This window comes from Macaca fascicularis, chromosome 4 (genome assembly GCF_037993035.2).
Source record: "Macaca fascicularis isolate 582-1 chromosome 4, T2T-MFA8v1.1".
Classification (NCBI taxonomy): domain Eukaryota; kingdom Metazoa; phylum Chordata; class Mammalia; order Primates; family Cercopithecidae; genus Macaca; species Macaca fascicularis.
The window spans coordinates 92026750-92047045 of NC_088378.1; the positions used below are offsets into that span (position 1 = coordinate 92026750).

The window sequence follows — 20296 nt, forward strand, 5'->3', positions numbered from 1 at the left end:
AGGATTTTATGCAAGAGAGTGATATGATCACATTTTCATTTAAGCCAGTCCCTCTGTTTGTTGTAGAGAGAAGAGAAAGGAGAGTTGTAAGAAGGAAAGAGACCAGCTAGGCCACTCTTGAAAAATTAGTATTGCATTCAAAGGATTTTGTGGTATATGGGGAGAACAGAACTGTGAAGAACACATTCCAGGTTTCTGAGTTGATGAGTTGGATAGATAATCCTTTTCATTGGGTACATAAACTAGTCATTTAGTAAATGTTTCTTTGGTAATTTTGATATTGGTCATAAAATTATTTTGTTTCTTCCTTTAGCATGTCTTTTAGAATAATGGGTTCCTCTAGTAAACACTTCCATTAAGCTAACCTAAGCTCTTATTTGCATTTTTTGAGCTTCTCCATCTCCTCCCATCTCATCATTATACCAGAGCTAAGGTTGCCTTCATAAGGTACCATTTCTATTAAATCACTTCAGGGCTCAAGAATTTAAAGTGACTCCTTTTTGCCTCCAGTCAAATTGTTGTGTTTGAGGTTCAGGTCCAACTGACAGGTTTAGTCACTGAATATTTACTTATTGGTTACTGGTCCAGTTTGCTATCCATTTTTCTTTGTTTTTTGCTCATGGTGCTTTTCTTATAAGTTAGCTATGTTTAACTGTAAGCTGGTTTTCTTTCTTTCTTTTTTTTTTTTTTGAAAATTACGGGATGTTTTTGAGGTTTACAATGAAAGTACAGTCCTTTGGTAAAATTTAGTCTTTGGCTTCTGCTGGGTACCTGGGGCACTGGCTGGGTTCACTTTAAATTGATTGATGACAGGCCGGGCATGGTGGCTCACACCTGTAATCCCAGCATTTTGGGAGGCCGAGGTGGGTGGATCATTTGAGGTCAGGAGTTTGAGACCAGTCTGGCCAACATGGTGAAACCCTGTCTGTACTAAAAATACAAAAATTAGCCAGGTGTGGTGGTAGGCACCTGTAATCCCAGCTACTTGGGAGGCTGAGGCAGGAGAATCCCTTGAGCCTGGGAGGTAGAGGTTGTAGTGAGCTGAGATTGTGCCAGTGCTCTCCAGCCTGAGCGATACGGCGAAACTCCATCTCAGAAAAAAAAAAAATCATGACAAAGTTCCTTTGGACTCCTGCGGTTATGTATGTTTGGGCAGGATATTCATGCGAGGGCCTGTGCTTGGTAATAGCTCTTCAAGAATGGGTTTTCCCCTCTTCCCTGCTTAGTGTTAAGATAACTGTTGTGGGAGTGGTGACATGGGGTGATTAATTTCTGACTCATCCTCACACTGAAGGTATAGTTCTTTGGGATTTCAGCTTCATGAGAGTCTTCTACTGGGTTCTGCATCTTAGATCACCGTGGGCTTTTTTTGCTCTGAAAACCGTAGCTCAATTTCTAGTTTAGAGGAATTAATTCAGAACAAAACTGGCTTCCAGACTAGCTTAGATCTTGAAGTTCTTGCCTTCAGGTATGTTTCGGCCTGATAATTCTGTAACTTGTCAGCACTGTAGTTCTTTTTAAAAGGAGATTTTTGTCTTTTATCTAGCATTTTAGTTGTTTCCAGGAGGACGATTCATCTGAATTATGTAGTTTGCAATGTTACTGGAAACAGAACTCAATTATTACTTGTCTATATTGCTTTATATTTACATTATTAACTGTTTATATGTAATGATTTTTTTTTTTTGGCTACTAATGGTCATTTATATTTCTTTTTAAGATCATTTTTATGTTTTCTAAGATGTCTGAGATGACAAAAAAGGATTTGTCACCCTGAAATTCCTACGTATGAATGCATTTAAACTTTTTTCTCTTTGTTAAGAAATGTGGTGAATTGCTTTTTGTATTTCTACGACAGATTATGGCTTGTTAACAACACCCCAGCTGCACTACATGGTGTATTGTCGAAACACGGGTGGTCGATATGGAAAGGCAACTATAGAAGGTTACTACCAGAAACTCTCTAAGGCTTTTGTGGAACTCACCAAACAGGTGAAAAGTTTATTGAACATGGTTAGAGTTCAAACAAATGAATAAAGTAACATAGTCTACTGAACAGATTATCTTTTTGTCATGCCTCCTCCTTCCTTTTCCAAAAATGCTGCATATCTCCTTTTTTGTTTTGCTCTAGGGCTACTCAAGGTTCTGGTCTATGTATCCTGCTAACTTACATTGGTGTTTACTTGGCAAAGCACGTAGTACATTCTGAGATCCTTTGGGGAAGAAAACATGGTGGGGGTCTTGACGATGGTTATCATAAGTATTCATTCAGATGAATTTGATCTTAGTTAATGTAGGTGCTACTGGCTTAATACCTGAGGCATCTACTATTGAGATTTTCTTCTAGGTATATTGGCTTGTTAAATGTGGAGAGATTTGAGAAGTATAATTCATTTGATCAACAAATACTAAGTGTATGTCCTTACCAGGCACAATTAACTAAAAGCCCTTGCTCTCATAGAACTTAAAATTTGGGGTGAGGATAGCTGGGAGAGGAGACAATTAGAAAAAAAACAAATCTGCTTGATGATGTTACATACTGTAAAAAGGATGACATGTCATTACTGCCCATTTGTCTGTGTGCTTATTCTTGCATTTGAATGGCTGCCTTGTAATATTACTTTTAAGGGACCCTGTTAATTGAGACTAAATTTTAACAAAGCTCTATGCTATCAGTTGTTCAATCAGCAAAACTCTTCTATTGTTCCAGGTGTTTTTAAATTTTACTTTAGTGTTTTATAATTTTAAAAATTGATAAAATTAATTATAATTGATAAAATATAAAAATTAAAATAGATGAGTTAACTGAATATTTACTTATGCACATATGTATATATGCTTTATATTTCACATTTATTTTTATAACTTGAAATTTTTCTTCCATGTGTCTTTTTCCTTTGTAGGCTTCCTGCAGTGGAGATGAATACAGATCACTTAAGGTTGACTGTGCAAATGGCATAGGGGCCCTGAAGCTAAGGGAAATGGAACACTACTTCTCACAGGGCTTGTCAGTTCAGCTGTTTAATGATGGGTCCAAGGGGAAACTCAATCATTTATGTGGAGCTGACTTTGTGAAAAGTCATCAGAAACCTCCACAGGGTATGTCGTACTAGCACTGTAAAAATTTGTTTTTAATGCTCTTTGAGGCGAATCTCACTTATAAACGAAGGTGGTAAAGTGAGTTAAGAATCATGCAGCTACTCCTGGTTCTGCCACATTTAGACACTGAGAAATCTTCCCATTCTCAGAGCAATTGAAACATGGTCTGCTCTCTCTGCCTGTAAATCACACCACTCCTCATAGTCTACAGGAAATCAGGTGAGGAAAGCAAAGTCAGGAAATGGCATTCTAGAGCAGTGGTTCTCAAACTGGCATGCGTCAGAATCACTTTGAGGGCTTGTTAGCACACAGATTCCTGGGCTCCACTTCTGAGTTTCTGGAGGTCTGGCATAGGATTTGCATATGATAGAAATTTGCATTTTTTTTTTTTTTTTGAGACGGTGTCTCGCTCTGTCGCCCAGGCTGGAGTGCAGTGGCCGGATCTCAGCTCACTGCAAGCTCCGCCTCCCGGGTTTAGCCATTCTCCTGCCTCAGCCTCCCGAGTAGCTGGGACTATAGGCGCCCGCCACCGCGCCTGGGTAGTTTTTTGTATTTTTTAGTATAGTCGGGGTTTCACCGTGTTAGCCAGGATGGTCTCGATCTCCTGACCTCGTGATCCGCCCGTCTCGGCCTCCCAGTGCTGGGATTACAGGCTTAAGCCACCGCGCCTAGAAATTTGCATTTCTATCAAGTTTGCAGGCTTTGTTCACGGTGCTTGTCTGGGGATCCCTTTTGGAGAATCAGGTCTAGAGGGTAGCATAGTAAGTATTATTAGATACCTTGTCTGAATTAGATACACTATGGAAAGCGAATGTAACTGCTTATACAGTTGTTAGTAATCAGTGTTTTCCACTCAGTGCAGAGTAGGAGGAGGAACTTTTCTTCAGATTTTAGTTGTAGTAAGAGGTGTTCTGGATTTATCTGCATTATAGACCCTACATTATTTGCTTAGGACAAACCTCACTTGCAGTTATGTTTTGTTTGGCTGTATTTGTGTGTTTGTCTGTGTGCCACTGTTTAAAAATTCCGTGACTTCTCTTACATATTGGAATCTCTAGCATCTCTTTACCAAAATCAGAAAATGTTCACACATGGCATTAGTCTACTGCAGTCAGATAGATGCTGCCCCCCTTAAATAGGACATGCATTCTAGAACTCTACAGACTTCATCATCCAGTTGCCTCATTCATTCATGTTATTATGCCTTACTTAATAAGCATTTAAAATGTCAGTGTAGTCAACCAATTTGAGCTCCTTTTCATTAAATTGCTTGTTTTGACATTTACTTGACAGTTCAGTTCTGCCACTTATTTATCCATTTATTAAATACTGAGCTCTTACTCTCTATGCTCTAGGCTTTGGGACTACAGTATGAACAAAACCATAGTCCTTGCTTTCCTGAAGCTTGCATCGTGTCCTTTTGTCAATCTTATGATCCTATCCCTGACAAAAGCCTTTTACTTCTTAGTTGCCTCATGTTGGATTTGTCACTCTGCTGCTGTCATGGCTAAGGAATAGCCAAATTTTCTAATAAATTTGATGCTACAATTGCTGAGATTTCAGCAACTTTATGTAAATTTCATAAGCCAGTTATCTCTCAAAGTTATAATTCTTTGCTCTTAATTACCAGTGTTTCTTTTTATTGGTGGTATGAACAAATAAAAATCATTTCTGTAGAATTAAAGCACATACCTCATCTAGTGCTGATTATTTTTTCTCTGTAAAGGAGATCACAGTGCTAGGTAAATTACATTCAGAAATGTAGCTTTCAAAAAAACTTTATGGGATACCTGTCTAGCCAAACCAACCTGCTTATAAAATGGAATTTTATAATAGTAGTATAGCATATTTCAGCATAGGTTTTGAATGCTCCTTTTTTCACTTTGCAGTGAAAGAATTTGACCTGTAAAAATCACTAATAAACTATGTACTATTTAAAGATTATATACTAGTTAAAGATTAAGACATTGATTTTTAGGAGGATAATTTTAAGAGAAAATTCTAAAACTTTATAATAAATTCTTAGACTGAAATGCATGTAAATTATCCTGTGTGCTAGGAATGGAAATTAAGTCCAATGAAAGATGCTGTTCTTTTGATGGAGATGCAGACAGAATTGTTTATTACTACCATGATGCAGATGGCCAATTTCATCTCATAGATGGAGACAAGATAGCAACGTTAATTAGCAGTTTCCTTAAAGAGCTCCTGGTGGAGGTATGGTGGGGGGATTGGCTACCCTCTAAAACAAGACTTAGTGAAATAGTTCCATATTTTATTGTTATTTGTCAGAAAGGCAAAATTTATGACAAATTCTTTACATTAATGGGCAGAAAATTCAAAAAAGAGCAGTGGTAATACCCAGTCATTTGAACATTTGAGGCTTTGGAACCTGAAGGTACTCTTTTCTTCCTTATACTGGCCGAGTTTTGTGATTTGAAGCTTTAGGAAGTTTTGCTTCCATCATAATTGAAACTTTGATGAGAGTTCTGTGGTCACTCCATAAAAGCCCTAAATTCTAAGAGGAAATCTCATCATCTGATATATTAACTGATTATGATAAGCTTAGTAATGTGAGATTTGTTTCATTTTGCTATATTAGAAATAAATCTCAGGCTAGCTTTAAGTATACAACGTAACTGGAAATTTCTAGGCTGGAGTGCAGGGGCGCGATCTCAGCTCATTGCAACCTCTGCCTCCTGGGCTCAAGCAATTCTTCTGCCTCAGCCTCCCAAGTAGCTAGGATTACAGGTGCATGCCACCACACCCGGCTAATTTTTGTATTTTTAGTAGAGATGGGGTTTCACTATGGTGGCCAGGCTGGTCTCGAACTCTCGACCTCAGTTGATCCACCCACCTTGGCCTCCCAAAGTGCTGGAATTACAGGCATGAGCCACTGTGCCTGGCCAGATACTTTTATTTAAAAAATTAAAGAGGTGAGGATCAGGAGATACAGGCTTCTTAAAAGAGGATTTCTCATAGAATTGCTTTAAATAGTGCTCAAATGTATTTTAGGCTTTTTTCCTGGTATACATGTAAATTTTCAGTCAGACATTTATGGCATAAACTAAGGCACAACTGAACTGACTGATAATTTTGTTAGCCTTTAGAACTCTCATTATATTTGTTTTCGTAGACGATACTTTTGATGGCAAGTTAAGTATCACTGTTTTTGTCTAGATTGGAGAAAGTTTGAATATTGGTGTTGTACAAACTGCATATGCAAATGGAAGTTCAACACGGTATCTTGAAGAAGTTATGAAGGTATTGAACCATTTTTGTTTTCTGGTAGTTTCTGAATTAATATCATGTGTCTTGAAGTTATGAAGGTATTGAACTATTTTTGTTTTCTGATAGTTTCTTAATTAGTATCATGTTTCTGTGAGGAAGATACTGCCTTCATAAAAGTGATTATGTTGTAGTGCATGAAGCTGAGCTGCTGTTCATGTAAAGGTAAAGAGAAATAAATAAGAAAAAATTTAGTTTCCTTGATGAAAAAAGGAAAACTTCTTTCCTTTTCTTGGAGTTTTCCTTTAGAAAACTTGTGAATTCTTTCTCTGCACCTTTGTAATGAATGTAAATCTTTCTAAAGGCCTAATAAGCCAGTTTTACAGCTCAGGAATATTTTTGTTTAAGGTCCTAGAGTCACCAACTTCAAATATAAACATCAAGGAAGATAGCTCACCTATCTCCCAGTTGCAGGAGAGTTTAACTTAGGTGTTTGGGTCCAATTTGTAACTATCTACCTGTCACAGAGGTACGAAAAGTTTTATTACTCCCTTAGAGAAGGGCGGTTAACACAGGTGGCCATCCCTATTACCAGGTAAGTTTAGGATAGACACGTGTGACAAATGGTGTTGTCAAGTTTTCCTGTTTGAGGACTAGTGTTAAAGAAAAAATAATTCATAACACTTGTTAAAATGGTAAAGCAGACTTGATTCAGGACTGTTGTGATAGGTACAGGGACTAATGTGATGGAGTTTTGCAGTGATAGGAGAAAGATTGGGCTCAACTCCAAATATAGTAAGGAAAAGTGGGGTTTTATAGCCAAGGAGCAGGGTGTGTGGGGGCAGGTGGTGGTCAGTGGATGAAAAATTACTGAGAGGAAACATGAGGGTAAGTGGGTGGTATTTTAGCTAAACTGATCTAACAGGACTTTTGCTGAAGGTAGGCCAGCGCGGTCACATACTACCTGGGGGATGGTGGAGAATAAGAACTCAGATCAGATGTCACGAGTGGTCATATATCAGGATGAGGGATTCTCGCTAAGCTCACTTAGCATGACTCTTATTAAAATCGGGCTATTGGAAGACAAGCCTAAGGACAACGCCTAGTCAGGCTTAGGTGAGCCTGACTAAAGTTTGGTCAAGGAGAGAATTTTTGTCATTAGCCATCTTTTATCTTCGGAAATTGGATTGGAATGTGTCTGCTGGTTATATTAAAGAGTGAGCATTTATCTTTGCTATCTCTTAGCAAATTAGCTTGTGATTGAACATCAGTTTGGCTTAATACTTATTCGGTAATAAAACTGTTTCTTGCCCTTTTTTTTTGGAGAGGTTTTCTGGAGTGGTAGGAGATTTCTGTTTCTAATTATTTCTCCGGTGTCCACCAGATGACCACCCTTGGCACCACACTGCTTGATCGGAGAGTTACCAGGGTTCATGGACAAAACTGGAAGCCTGTTTGCCTATATTTTCTCATTAACGAGCAGTTCTCCAACTTTTTTGTACCTTGTTTCAAGTTCTGGCATTTATACTAGTTTTAGTTACCTTTCCATTCTCTAGAAAGCAGGAATTATAAAGTCAGATTCCTGCAGAATTTGGACAGGTAAAGTGAATGAGGGCAGCAGGTGGCTAAAAACAGGGAAGTGTGCCAGATGATGTCAACTGTAGTCACACTCTTCAAGAGAAGCAGGAAATCTGAATTTTCATGTGAATTTCCAACTTTTAAAAAAAGAAACAGTGTCTGACTGAAAATTTATATGTATACCAGGAAAAAAGCCTAAAAAGGAAACAGTGGCTGAGCAAAATGAAATGTATCTTGAGGCTGCTAGTTTATGACCTGATTTTAATGTATGGTTATAATAAGCTCATTCAAGGGATTCCATCTGGGACCCATTTGCCTGCCTTTCACAGGGATTGGGTTATTTCACAGTACTTGGGTTATTGCTTTAGTATTTTCATTTTCTGTCTTAAACATTTATTACAGATAAAATAACCTAGTTTAAGAAACTGTTACTTCTCAACTCACTGTCTTCCAGATGAAATATTTTTAGCTCTTGCGATTCCTGAGGTCTCCTACATCCAATCGAATGCTGATCTTTCTTTTGCAGTTTTTCTACTATCAGTCTTTCCTTAACCATTCTTAAAGCTCTCTCAGATCCATCCATTCTTGACTTTCCCTATTCACTGTTGCTGATCCAGCCACTATTTCTTACTGGGATTAGTCCTAGAAGCCTCCTGATTCCATTTCTCAACCTTCTCATTGAACTTGCCGCTATTTGTAAACGAAGTTTTATTGGAATAGAGCTATGTTGATTTGTTTATGTATGGTCTGTGGCTGCTTTTGCACTGTAATGGCAGAATAATTGTGACAGAGACCATATGGCCTGCAAAGCCTAAAATATTTACTGTCTGGCCTGTTACAGAAAAAACTTGCAATTCTGCTCTAAGCTATTCTCCACACTGTAGCTAAACAGCTTTCTAAAACTGTTAGGTCATGTCACGCCCCCACTTGTAATCTTTCGTGTCTTATAAGGAGACCCTCATCTCTCTCACCGTGCTTTACCCCTGGACACGTGCTTCCAGAGTGTGTTCACACTCCCATTGTATACATACCATTTTGTATTTTAATGCTTAATCGTCTTCCTCACTGGACTCGGCCCCAGTATGTTTTGATCCCCTTTGTGTCTCTGGGATACTCGGTATGCAGGGAACATTTGACATCTGAGTAATTGCTGTATTTCTTTAAATGCATGTGTTACAGGTACCTGTCTATTGCACTAAGACTGGTGTAAAACATTTGCACCACAAGGCTCAAGAGTTTGACATTGGAGTTTATTTTGAAGCAAATGGGCATGGCACTGTAAGTTCTCTTAATTACAGTTGGCCTTAGGTGGCACTTTTCTTTATAATGAGATTTCTGTATCTGGGGGGTAATAATAGGTAATATTGTACTTTGTTGAAATAATTGGATGTGACAAAAAGATCCTTTGGTTATCTTATATATTGATGTATTATGAAACTGTGATACTCTTTTACTTGGTAATGATTCTTCTTTCAATGTGAAGAGATACACTAAGGTGTTTTGAATAGTTTTTTTTTTAAATTTTACAGTTCTTAATTTTGTTATAAGCATGTTGTCTATGCACTTTTCGGCTAGCCATAGGAGAGGAAAAGAAAAATTCAGTCGCTATGGTGAATTGCAAAGTGTTGGAAAGTTGATAATTAATAAGAAATGAAAATGAATTTAAGGTAACTAGTGATAGGCATATAAAATGTTTCAATTTATATTTTACATAAAATTACATTTTAAAGTGTATAGTTAAGTAGTTTTTTGTAGATTCATAATTTCAGAATATTTTAAAAATGTTTTTATACTCACCTCATTTAATGAATGCACTTGAGGTGGCTATCAGAACATTTGAATCTAAGCCGAATAATTTTCCTCATTAATTTAAATTGGCTTTTGGAGGGCATAAATATAAAAAGGGGAAAAATAAGTTCCTGCAAAATGCAATTAAGATATAACTTTAGTGATCTAATGGAGAAGTTGGTAAATTATTTTCTAAAGGGTAGACAGTAAATATTTTTGGATTTTCAGGCCATAAGGTCTCTGTTACAGCTGCTCAACTCTGCTGATCTAGCTTAAATGAATGGGTGTGGTTGTGTTCCAGTAAAACTTCACAAAAACAGGTGACTAGCCTGTGCCTTATTTTATCAAGAAAAATGTATTTCATCAAGTAGTTGAGCATAGTATGCTAATCTTGCTCAGTATTAGGCCTCTAGACGGCAATAAAAAAGATGGGTAAGGTATTTCCAAATGAGGTAAGACTCTTGAGGAGCATGATTAATTATATATTGTAATGACTATCCATGATATTATTTGCCATATTTTGATAAATACTAGGAACTCTCAATTTTGCCTAGCTCATACCCTTAAGTTTTAGAATAAAACTGTACTAGTCACAATGAATTATTTCCTTCAAAGGATAAAGGATACAGACAGGCTCTAAGTAACCTGGTTGCACAGAAATGACTTAGCTGGTTGAAGGGAAAACATGAACTTATTGTGTGTGTTCGCCTCTTGTCAAGGTGGTGTTTTCTTTGTAATCAGATGTTTAAATTTTTATAGCCAGTTATATAATCCACAAATAAAATTTTTCCCCTAGTACTATCCTCTGGGTTTTAATGTGATCTTACATTAATTTCATACATTTTAAGGCTGCCACTATTTTTCCCCTGTTTCTCCAGATTGACTAGGAGGGAAAAGTGGGTTAGCTAGAATAATAGTATTTATGACTAGGTTTTGGATAGTGTATTGAGACTGATTTTATATGCTTTTGCTGCAGGCACTGTTTAGTACAGCTGTTGAAATGAAGATAAAACAATCAGCCGAACAACTGGAAGATAAGAAAAGAAAAGCTGCTAAGATGCTTGAAAACATTATTGACTTGTTTAACCAGGTCAGAACTGATGGGGCAGTGGACTCTTGGTTACCTTTACTTTATTCAGAAGATGGATAGAACAGAGTGTGGGTGCATACAAAATTAAAGTAGAGACGTCCTGGCCTGGTGGCTTCCTTGCAATAGTGGTGTATTCAGTTGAGATTTATAATGAAATGGAATGACAGAACATTTTTTAATATGCTTCCCTTCCCCTACATCTTATGATGGGAAATTTCAAGTATATTGAGTAGCTTCTACCTAGGATCACAGATTCAGCTACTCAGTGTATACATACATATTATTATTATTTTTTTTAACCAAACCTCGAGGAAATTAAGTAAAAATAACTGGTTGTCAGGCCAGGCGCGGTGGCTCATGCCTGTAATCCCGGCACTTTGGGAGACCGAGGCGGCAGATTACGAAGTCAGGAGATCGAGACCATCCTGGCTAACAGGGTGACTGTTTCGTCTCTACTAAAAATACAATTAGCTGGGCATAGTGGCGGGCACCTGTAGTCCCAACTACTCTGGAGGCTGAGGCAGGAGAATGGCGTGACCCCGGGAGACAGAGCTTGCAGTGAGCCGAGATCGTGCCACTGCATTCCAGCCTGGGCGACAGAGTGAGACTCCGTCTCAAAAAGAAAAAAAAAATAACTAGTTGTCTCACTGACAAAGGACATACATGTGGGTTAGTTGGGATTGGGGTTGGAGTGTCATTTGGCAGTGGAAAAGCAGTACTCAGGGTAGAGGAAAGCGATTCAGTTATTTGACTGTCTTGCACACATTGGACACTTTATATACCTTACTGTGTAATCCTTGCAGTAACACAGGGAGAGGTGTTACTGTAATTCCCTTTTATAAGTGAAGAAACAGAGATCTATCTTCAGTTATATCTTATACCAAAGCTCCTATTTCTCCATTTTATCTTGATGCTTTCTATCATTGTGGGGTAATATCTCAAAAGGGATGTAATTATAAAGAAAAATGAGTGATGGAATGTTAGGCTGAGCCTTAGAGTTATCCAGTCTAATTTCATTTTATAGATAAGGAGTACTAAAGGCAAGTTTCTCAAGAGCTAGTTTCAGTATTCTTTGTTACACCTTTCATTGTCTTCCATGGAGATCTCCATCTCATTGTTCATATTTATCCATCCACAAAAACACTTCAGTTAATCATGCTGCATGTGAGAAAGCATAGGATATAGGCTGAGTATCTCTTATCCAAAATGCTTGGGACTAGAAGTGTTTTGGGTTCCAGATTCACTGGATTTTGGGATATTTGCATATATGTAATGTGACATCTTGGGTGTGGCACTCAAGTCGAAAACACTAAATTCTTTTGTTTCATATATGTTACATAAGATTAAAGGTTTTATAGAATACTGCAAATTTAGTGCATGAAACAAAGTTTGTGTCTACTGAACCATCAGAAAGCAAAGGTGTCACTCTCAGCCATCCATTGGACAATCTGTGGTTGTTTGGCATCACCATCATTCCTGACTCTGAATTTATATGCTGTCAATAAGCAACATTTTTTATACTTATTCACACACAAGTATTTAATAGTAAAAAATATGATACATATCTGGCATGCATGGAAACGATGTATCATAGCTGAAGGAGGCTGACAGAGTCTTTTTCCCTTGGGGATGCTGAATGAACTGTGGGCCTGCCTTTAGTGGGGTTTTTTGTTTTATTTTGAGATGGAGTCTTGCTTTATTGCCCAGGCTGGAGTGTAGTGGCGCAGTCTTGGCTCACTGCAACCTCTGCCTCCCGGGCTCAAGCAGTTCTTCCTCAGCCTGCCGAGTAGCTGGGATTACAGGTGCCCACTACCACACCTTGCTAATTTTTATATTTTTAGTAGAGATGGAGTTTTACCGTGTTGGCCAGGCTGGTTTTGAATTCCTGACAGTGAGGTCAGGAGTGCATTTGTTTTTTTATTAAGAGACAAGGTCTTGCTGTGTTGCCCAGGCTGGAGTGCACTGGATGTTCACAGGCATTATCACAGCACGCTGCAGCCTCAAACACCTAGCTTCAAGTAATCATCCCATCTCAGCCTCCTGAGTAGCTGGGACTGTAGGTGTGTGCCACCACACCTAGCAGTTGTATACCCACATGACTGACCTATCACAGAAGGCCAGGTGTGGAATTTTTCACTTGTGACGTTATTTTGGCCCTCAACATGTTTCAGATTAAGGATGTTCAACCTGTACTGTGATTGGTTTTCTAAGAAAAACATCCATTTCCAAGATTTGCTTGTGTTAAGTGGTTTCTTCCATTTGTTTCCCCATTTTGCAGGCAGCTGGTGATGCTATTTCTGACATGCTGGTGATTGAGGCAATCTTGGCTCTGAAGGGCTTGACTGTGCAACAGTGGGATGCTCTCTATACAGATCTTCCAAACAGACAACTTAAAGTTCAGGTGTGAGAGAAACTTTAACTTTTTTGCATATTAGCTAAGTAAAACCTATTATCCCAATTCTATGTCTCACTGACAAATGTTTCCTATTTCATTCTGTACATACACACATGATACACAGAAAATAAGGCCTTGTGGGCCAGGTGCAGTGGCTCATGCCTGTAATCCCAGCACCTTGGGATGCCAAGGTGGGTGGATCATGAGGTCAAGGGATTGAGACCAGCCTGGACAACATGGTGAAACCCTGTCTCTACTAAAAATACAAAAATTAGTTGGGCGTGATGGCGCACACCTGTAGTTCCAGCTACTCAGGAGGCTGAGGCAGGAGAATCACTTGAACCCGGGAGGTGGAGGTTGCAGTGAGCCGAGATCATGCCATTGTACTCCGGCCTGGCGACAGAGTGAGATGCTATCTCAAAAAAAAGAAGGTCTTATGATATCTAACGGTATTATCTTACAGCTGAAAAAAATTATAGAGTAAGTTCATTTACTTAGCATTCTATTGTTTGAGAAGTATTTGGTTTCCAACTTTATTATATAATAAATAATATGAATGCATCACATTTTTAAAGAGATTTTATTATGGAGAATTAAAAACAGATATAAATGTAGAGAAACTACATAATGAACTTTGTGTACCCATCTTCAGCAGATTTCAGTTATTGCCCTATACATTCTCCATACCCCCTCCCAATACTCTTTTGGGTATTTTATTTAGAGACGAGGTCTCACTGTGTTGCCCAGGCTGGTCTCGAACTCCTGAGCTTGAGTGATCCTTTTCCCTTGGCCTCCCAAAGTGCTAGGATTACAGGTGTGAGCCACTGCGCCTGGCCCCAACATTATTTTGAAGCAAAACTCAGATCCCCTGTCATTTCAAGTGAAAATACTTACTCTGCATTATGTTTAGTTCACAGAATACTTCCTGAGGGAGAGAATTCAGATAAATTGCTCACTGATTTCTGTACATGTTTATGCCAGTTTACACATTCACCAACAGAATTTGTGAAAGACAATTGGAGGTACTAAAGCCACAGTTCACAGAAATGGCTGTTGATTGTTCTGATTATTTTTGGCATATTTTAAGAGATTCTTATCGGCTTTCTTATATAATGGGCTACCACTTATCCTGTTTTTATGTGTGATATGGGACTTAAAGTCATGTCGTATTTACTGGCCATTATCTTAGTGGTAACTCTAAGCATTTGTGGAAATATTTTTTGTCAAAGGTAATTCTTTATAGATTGAAGAAAAAGAAGAGTTGTACAAATGTTGAAATTAATTACCCTGATCTTGGAGAAATAAGAAATTTTAATGTAATTTTATATTTAGTCTGGCACTTTTCGTAGAATTTATGTTTAACAGGTTAAGCTTCTGAAAGGAAGTGTAGTATGTAACAAATATGAAATGCTTGCACTTAGGTTGCAGACAGGAGAGTTATTAGCACTACCAATGCCGAAAGACAAGCAGTTACACCCCCAGGATTACAGGAGGCAATCAATGACCTGGTGAAGAAGTACAAGCTTTCCCGAGCTTTTGTCCGGCCCTCTGGTACAGAAGATGTCGTCCGAGTATATGCAGAAGCAGACTCACAAGTAAGCTGGGATAGTTCTATTGAAAAAGAGCCTAATATTAGGTGATACAGAGGCAAACTATTTCAATAGTTTTTAGAATCTCACTATGATGATTAGGCTTTATTTTGTTGAGCCTTTTAGGTTCACATTAAGCTACAAAATTATTTTCACCAGCAGTAATTATAAAATTGAACAAAATTAGATCCACTCAGTTTATTTCCCCAAATATTTTTGACTTATTCTAGACTTCTGAAAGTGTCATATTTTTAACCATGGCAGGAATAACTAATAAATACTTAGTTTATGCACTATAAGGTAGATGATCCTTTTCTTTTAAAAATGTAATTTTGTGACATTATGAAAACAACCAGCTTTATAGTTCATTTCTAAGTCAACTGATAGCATTCTGAACTCTTGATTTGTTTTTCAAAATATTTCCTTTAAATGACAGCTTTACTCTGGTGCCTGTTTCCCTGATAGGGGTCAAGACCTGTGGTCTGGATTTTTATTATTTGGCCTCTTCACATACTCCTTAAAGTATCTGCAAAGCCACGGCAGACTAAGCGTGCTGAATAGGGAATCAGGAGGAGACATTTGGCAGCTTTCTTCCAGAAGCTTAAGCCATCTTAGAGTCTAATGAATATCCATGATGGATGAGGAGATGGCAACAGAGGCAGTAATACTTACTTACTATTAGGCCAATTGTGGACTAAGGTTTTATTGAATTTTTTCAGTTTTGGAATGGTAGCTATTTTTATAATCTCAATTGATTAAAAACTTACCTTTAGAAGAATTTCATCTGTTTTCCATTTATTTAAGGGCCTTGGAATTTGTTACTGAAAGATGAAAAAAGGTTTTCATTGGAATTTGTTAGTGAAACAAAATGAAGAATCGCCCCTCTCTTCCCCAGAATTCCAAGTAACATGGTCTTGCCCATGTTAGACACATGCTATGTCTTTCTCATCTAATCTCTTCTAATGTCATTTGCAGGAAAGTGCAGATCACCTTGCACATGAAGTTAGCTTGGCAGTATTTCAGCTGGCTGGAGGAATTGGAGAAAGACCCCAACCAGGTTTCTGAAGATAATTTTCATATTCTTGAGAAACTGGACTTTTTACAAGTCTTTACGAAACTGTCAATAATAATGGCCCTACTAAGAGATTTATAATCATAATGTTTACAATGCAGCGTACTGGATTGTCTCTAGATCTGATTGTTTTTCTTAAACACTACCAGAATAATTCTTTGTGAATAGGTAAGCCTTACACTTGTTAAAGAAATTTACCTCTAATTTCAGGCTCACTAATATAAAATACTGGGGCTTAAGTATACAATTCAGTCACTAACTGTACAGTTTTATGTGGGGAACAATTCATGCAGACTACTGGAAAATTAAATCTTATTACCAACTCCTTGTGATATCTTTGCCATCACCATCACATGAGCAAGATGATGTTTTGCAGCATCCCCCATTGCTGATACAAATGGAGAGGGCAGAGAAGACTTTATACAACTAGTTTTTCCATTGCAGAGTTTTAAGAAAGATTATTAGATGACTTACCTATATGACTAATCTATATGACTAATGCCATCAGGAACTCAGAGGTGTGAAGAGGGGGTTGTCCATCCCTCTTCCATACTGAGACTTATAAGGATGCATGGTCCAGCCTTCAGTTATTCTTCACTACTCTTGGTGAAGGTATGTGGGAAAAAAACTAATTATAATATCTTTTCCAGCCTCTGATGGAGAAGGAACACCACACTGATACCAGAACATGGTTACTAAGGAAAAGAGAAAAATCCCCAACCAATCTTAATTAAACCAAGCCTGAAACCAATGGAAAAAAAAAATGGGTAGTGTATATTTTGCAGGTTTAAGACAACTCAGGACAATAAAAACAATGGACTTTACGTGTATATATATATAGCTCTCTTAGGCACCATAATCAGTATGAGCCAACAATATTTAAACTTGATTCAGGCCACATTCAGACATTTGCTCTTATATACAAATATTTAAATTAAATACAAGCTGAAATGTGTTCTGTTACATACAAAAAAGGAAAAACTATACAATGCAGAGCAGTGTATGTGTTTTAAATAATTACATTTACATATAAGTTAAATGGAACCACCGGTGGTGCTCAAGTTTTTATCATCCCTTCCAGAAAATCTTTTTCTACCATCTCTTCTATTTTTTGCCTGGCTTTGCTGGAATATGGTTTGTGGTTCTCCAGTTTCATGTCCTTATTAGGGAAGGCGTTTGAGTAGAGGATAGGACTCCCTGAGTGTCCTCCACATCGGCTTGTGACTTTGCTGTTGAAGACTTGACTGAGCACATTGAAGAACGGCAGGAGCTGCTCCATGCTGCGCACGGTGCAGATGGTGAGCAGCAATTGCCCTGGCTCCCAACCCAACGTTCTCCCTGAGTTGTCTTCCTCTGGATTTTTCTGCAGAAAACAAAAAGTGAACTGGTATTAACAGACAGTGTGGTTAGAAAAATTAAAAAGATATAAACATTGGCAGTTGGTCAAGAAATGAATACAAATGACATTACGTTTCTACTCCTGACCTGATCAAAACCCTTGGTGCTTCTGAGACCTTTTACTGCCATTTCTTAGTTTTATATGGAGCAGTCTTAACACTGTAGTAATAGTTCCCAACTAGAATGCACAGATAAGCTTAGTTAACAGAAATCGCTTTGAACAGGAATAGAGTCAAACATAAAAGTTTTATGTTGTGCTTTGTATTTACTCAAAAAGCTCCCAGGTTTCTGAACCCTCACTACTGTAACCAAGGACTAGGTCACAAAATGACTACAGAAAAAAGGAACAAAGTGCTCTATACATTTTATATCCCCTTTTATTATAAATAATTCCCTTTTATCTAGATAGCCTAAATTTGCCATGATGGTAGCAGTATCCAAAGTGAATAATTACTGTCAATACTGCATCACAGAGAAAGGAAGGTATCCCTCAGGAGAGACACTGCTCTCTCCTTCTGGGTTGTGCTAAACAACATAGGGAGGAAAGCTGGACCTGGAATCAAAGGAATTGGTTTAGTGTGCTGGCTCTGCCATACTTAACGACATCCTTGGGCAAGATACACAAAGGTTCCTCACTTATAAAATGGGACAATCTAAACTTAACTTTTAGTAGAGAAGTCAAATGAGAAGGTATGTGAAAACTCTGCCAACTAAATATAAACACAAATAATTTGTGTATTAAGAGGGTAGTTTGAGAAGCCACCTGAATTACACAAACATAGCTACAGACATCATTCTGTCTAGAGAAAGATATGAGAGAACTGAGGTTGGTTGAACTTGGGCAGAATCACAGATACAATACCACACTAAATAAAGATAATGAAAATAAGCAATGAACTAGACAGAAGAAAGAAATCATGAAGACTTAGGAAGAAAAATTACAATCTGTCATATTAACAAATGGAGTTTGCCTTCTAAGATCAGATGTTGCTCAGAAACTTTCATTGTTTACCTAATAATTTAGTATCACTAGTTTCTTAGTGGGTCAAGCAGATACAAAATCCAGCTTATTTTCTTCTATGTGCTCTCAAGCTTGTTGCTTATTTTAAAGTAAAATCCTGAAAAAGGAAATTAGGTTGGTGCAAACGTAATTGCGGTTTTTGCATTGTTGAAATTTGCAGTTTTATATTGGAATACATTCTTAAATAAATGTGGTTATGTTATACATCATTTTAAGCACATTTCTCACTTTTTTTTGCTAATGACTTACTTGCTGTTTATTTTAGACTATGGAAATGATGTTAGACAAAAAATCAAATTTGAGTGATTTTCTGAGTTCAAAATAGGTTATAAAGCAGCAGAGACAACACACAACATCAACAATGCATTTGGCCCAGGAACTGCTGACGAACATACAGTGCCGAAACAGTGCTGTGATGGTTCAAGAAGTTTTGCAAAGGAGACTACAGCCTTGAAGATGAGGAGTGCAGTGGCCAGCCATCGGAAATTGATAATGATCAATTGAGAGCATCATTGAAGCTAATCCTCTTACAACTGTAAGAGTTGCCCAAGAACTCAACGTTGACCATTTTATGGTTGTTTGGCATTTGAAGCAAATTGGAAAAGTGAAAAAGCTCAAGAAATGGGTGCCTCATGAGCTGAGTGAAAAAAATACTAAAAATCGTCGTTTTGAAGTGTCATCTTCTCTATTCTATGCAACAATAATGAACCATTTCTTGATCGGATTGTGACGTGTGCCAAAAGGTGGATTTTATACGAAAACAGGCGATGACCAGCACAGTGGCTGGACTGAGAAGCAGCTCCAAAGCACTTCCCAAAGCCAAACTTGCACCAAAAAATGGTCATCATCATTGTTTGGTGGTCTGCTGCCAGTCTGATCCACTACAGCTTTCTGAATCCAGGTGAAACCATTACATTTGATAAGTATGCTCAGCAAATCAATGAGATGCCCCCAAAACTGCAATGCCTGCAGCCGGCATTGGCCACCAGAAAGGGTCCAATTCTTTTCCATCACAACAGTGGACCGCACGTCGCACAACCAACGCTTCAAAAGTTGAACTAATTGGGCTATGAAGTTTTGCCTCATCTGCCATATTCACCTGACATCTTGCCAACCAACTACCACTTCTTTAGGCATCTCAGCAACGTTTTGCAGGGAAACTGCTTCCACAACTAGCAGGATGCAGAAAATGCTTTCCAAGAGTTCATCAAATTTGGAAGCATGGGTTGTTATGCTACAGGAATAAACAAACATTTCTCATTGGCAAAAATGTGTTGATTGTAATGGTTCCTATATTGTTTTAATAAAGATTTGTTTGAACCTAGTTATAATGATTTAAAATTCATGGTCCCAAACCGCAGTTACTTTTGCACCAAACTAAAAATATATGTTAAAATGGAAGAGTCCAGGAGCAAACCAAGAAAAGATCACCTACTTCTTCATCATCTCTGGTCAAAAGCCAAAAAACTTAACAGCTATCACTTAAGTTTGCTTCCTAGCAATTATTTAGGTTCCAGTCTAGATTATAGGATATATAAAACTATCTTTCTTTCTTTCTTAACTATGACACTGGCACCAATGAGAGTCCTGTGACTGACTTTCACATTTCCACCATTACTCAATTACTGGTACCATACCACCTCTAATCCCCTAAATCAAACTGCAATTCAGCAATAAAGGGCATACAGAGATGACTTTGTCATGAAGGGAAATGAATACCCTTGTACCCTCTATATAGCAAACTTCCAAATGTAAGAGAACTATGGGGTAACCTTTTGTTTATATTCCTACCAAGATGAGCCTTTAAGAGAAGGACTTATTACGCTCTTGACCAAGAAGAATATACTTGATTCAGAGTTTCTGATGCTCTTAATGAGAACTATCTGTATTGTCTCAATATTAAATAAAGTCAAACATTTCCATACAAATGATTTCTCCTTTGACTTCACCAGTCTACACTTGAAAAAGACTTCCTTCCTGTTTACCTCTCCTGTACTTGTTGACATTCAGACCTGGGTTTGTGTCTCAATATTTGGCA

The 20296-nt window shown here is 37.8% G+C and overlaps 2 protein-coding genes and 1 long non-coding RNA gene across 38 annotated transcripts in view; 1 reads left to right on the top strand and 2 right to left on the bottom strand.

Annotated features, from left to right (window-relative positions):
- The window catches only part of PGM3 (phosphoglucomutase 3), a 42724-nt gene that overhangs the window by 8401 nt on the left and 14027 nt on the right, over positions 1-20296 (top strand). For 3 of the 11 annotated variants that reach the window (XM_065543788.1, XM_065543787.1, XM_074037587.1), the window contains 10 exons: positions 1859-1992; positions 2904-3099; positions 5159-5316; positions 6280-6363; positions 9085-9183; positions 10670-10783; positions 13062-13184; positions 14600-14773; positions 15743-15824; positions 18584-20186. In XM_065543788.1, coding sequence (XP_065399860.1) covers positions 1859-1992; positions 2904-3099; positions 5159-5316; positions 6280-6363; positions 9085-9183; positions 10670-10783; positions 13062-13184; positions 14600-14773; positions 15743-15824; positions 18584-18762 — 1343 coding nt within the window. In that variant the 3' untranslated portion in view covers positions 18763-20186. Of the gene's footprint in view, positions 1-1858; positions 1993-2903; positions 3100-5158; positions 5317-6279; positions 6364-9084; positions 9184-10669; positions 10784-13061; positions 13185-14599; positions 14774-15742; positions 16162-16489; positions 20187-20296 lie in introns of those variants that run through there. The other 8 variants (XR_276371.5, XR_012433645.1, XM_065543789.1 and 5 more) reach the window with 6 other exon arrangements.
- On the bottom strand, positions 14472-16450 carry LOC141410093 (uncharacterized). The gene is made up of 3 exons (XR_012433648.1): positions 16314-16450; positions 15535-15588; positions 14472-14789 (listed from the first exon to the last, which is right to left on the bottom strand). It is a non-coding gene; the product is annotated as an uncharacterized lncRNA (long non-coding RNA).
- DOP1A (DOP1 leucine zipper like protein A) overlaps positions 16593-20296 on the bottom strand; it is a 105980-nt gene continuing 102276 nt past the window's right edge. For all 26 annotated transcript variants that reach the window (XR_012433639.1, XM_074037580.1, XM_065543776.1 and 23 more), the window contains one exon: positions 16593-17202. Coding sequence is in view for 23 of the 26 variants with exons in the window: in XM_074037580.1 (XP_073893681.1) it covers positions 16897-17202 (306 nt within the window). In the remaining 3 variants the exon portion in view is untranslated. The remainder of the gene's footprint in view (positions 17203-20296) is intronic.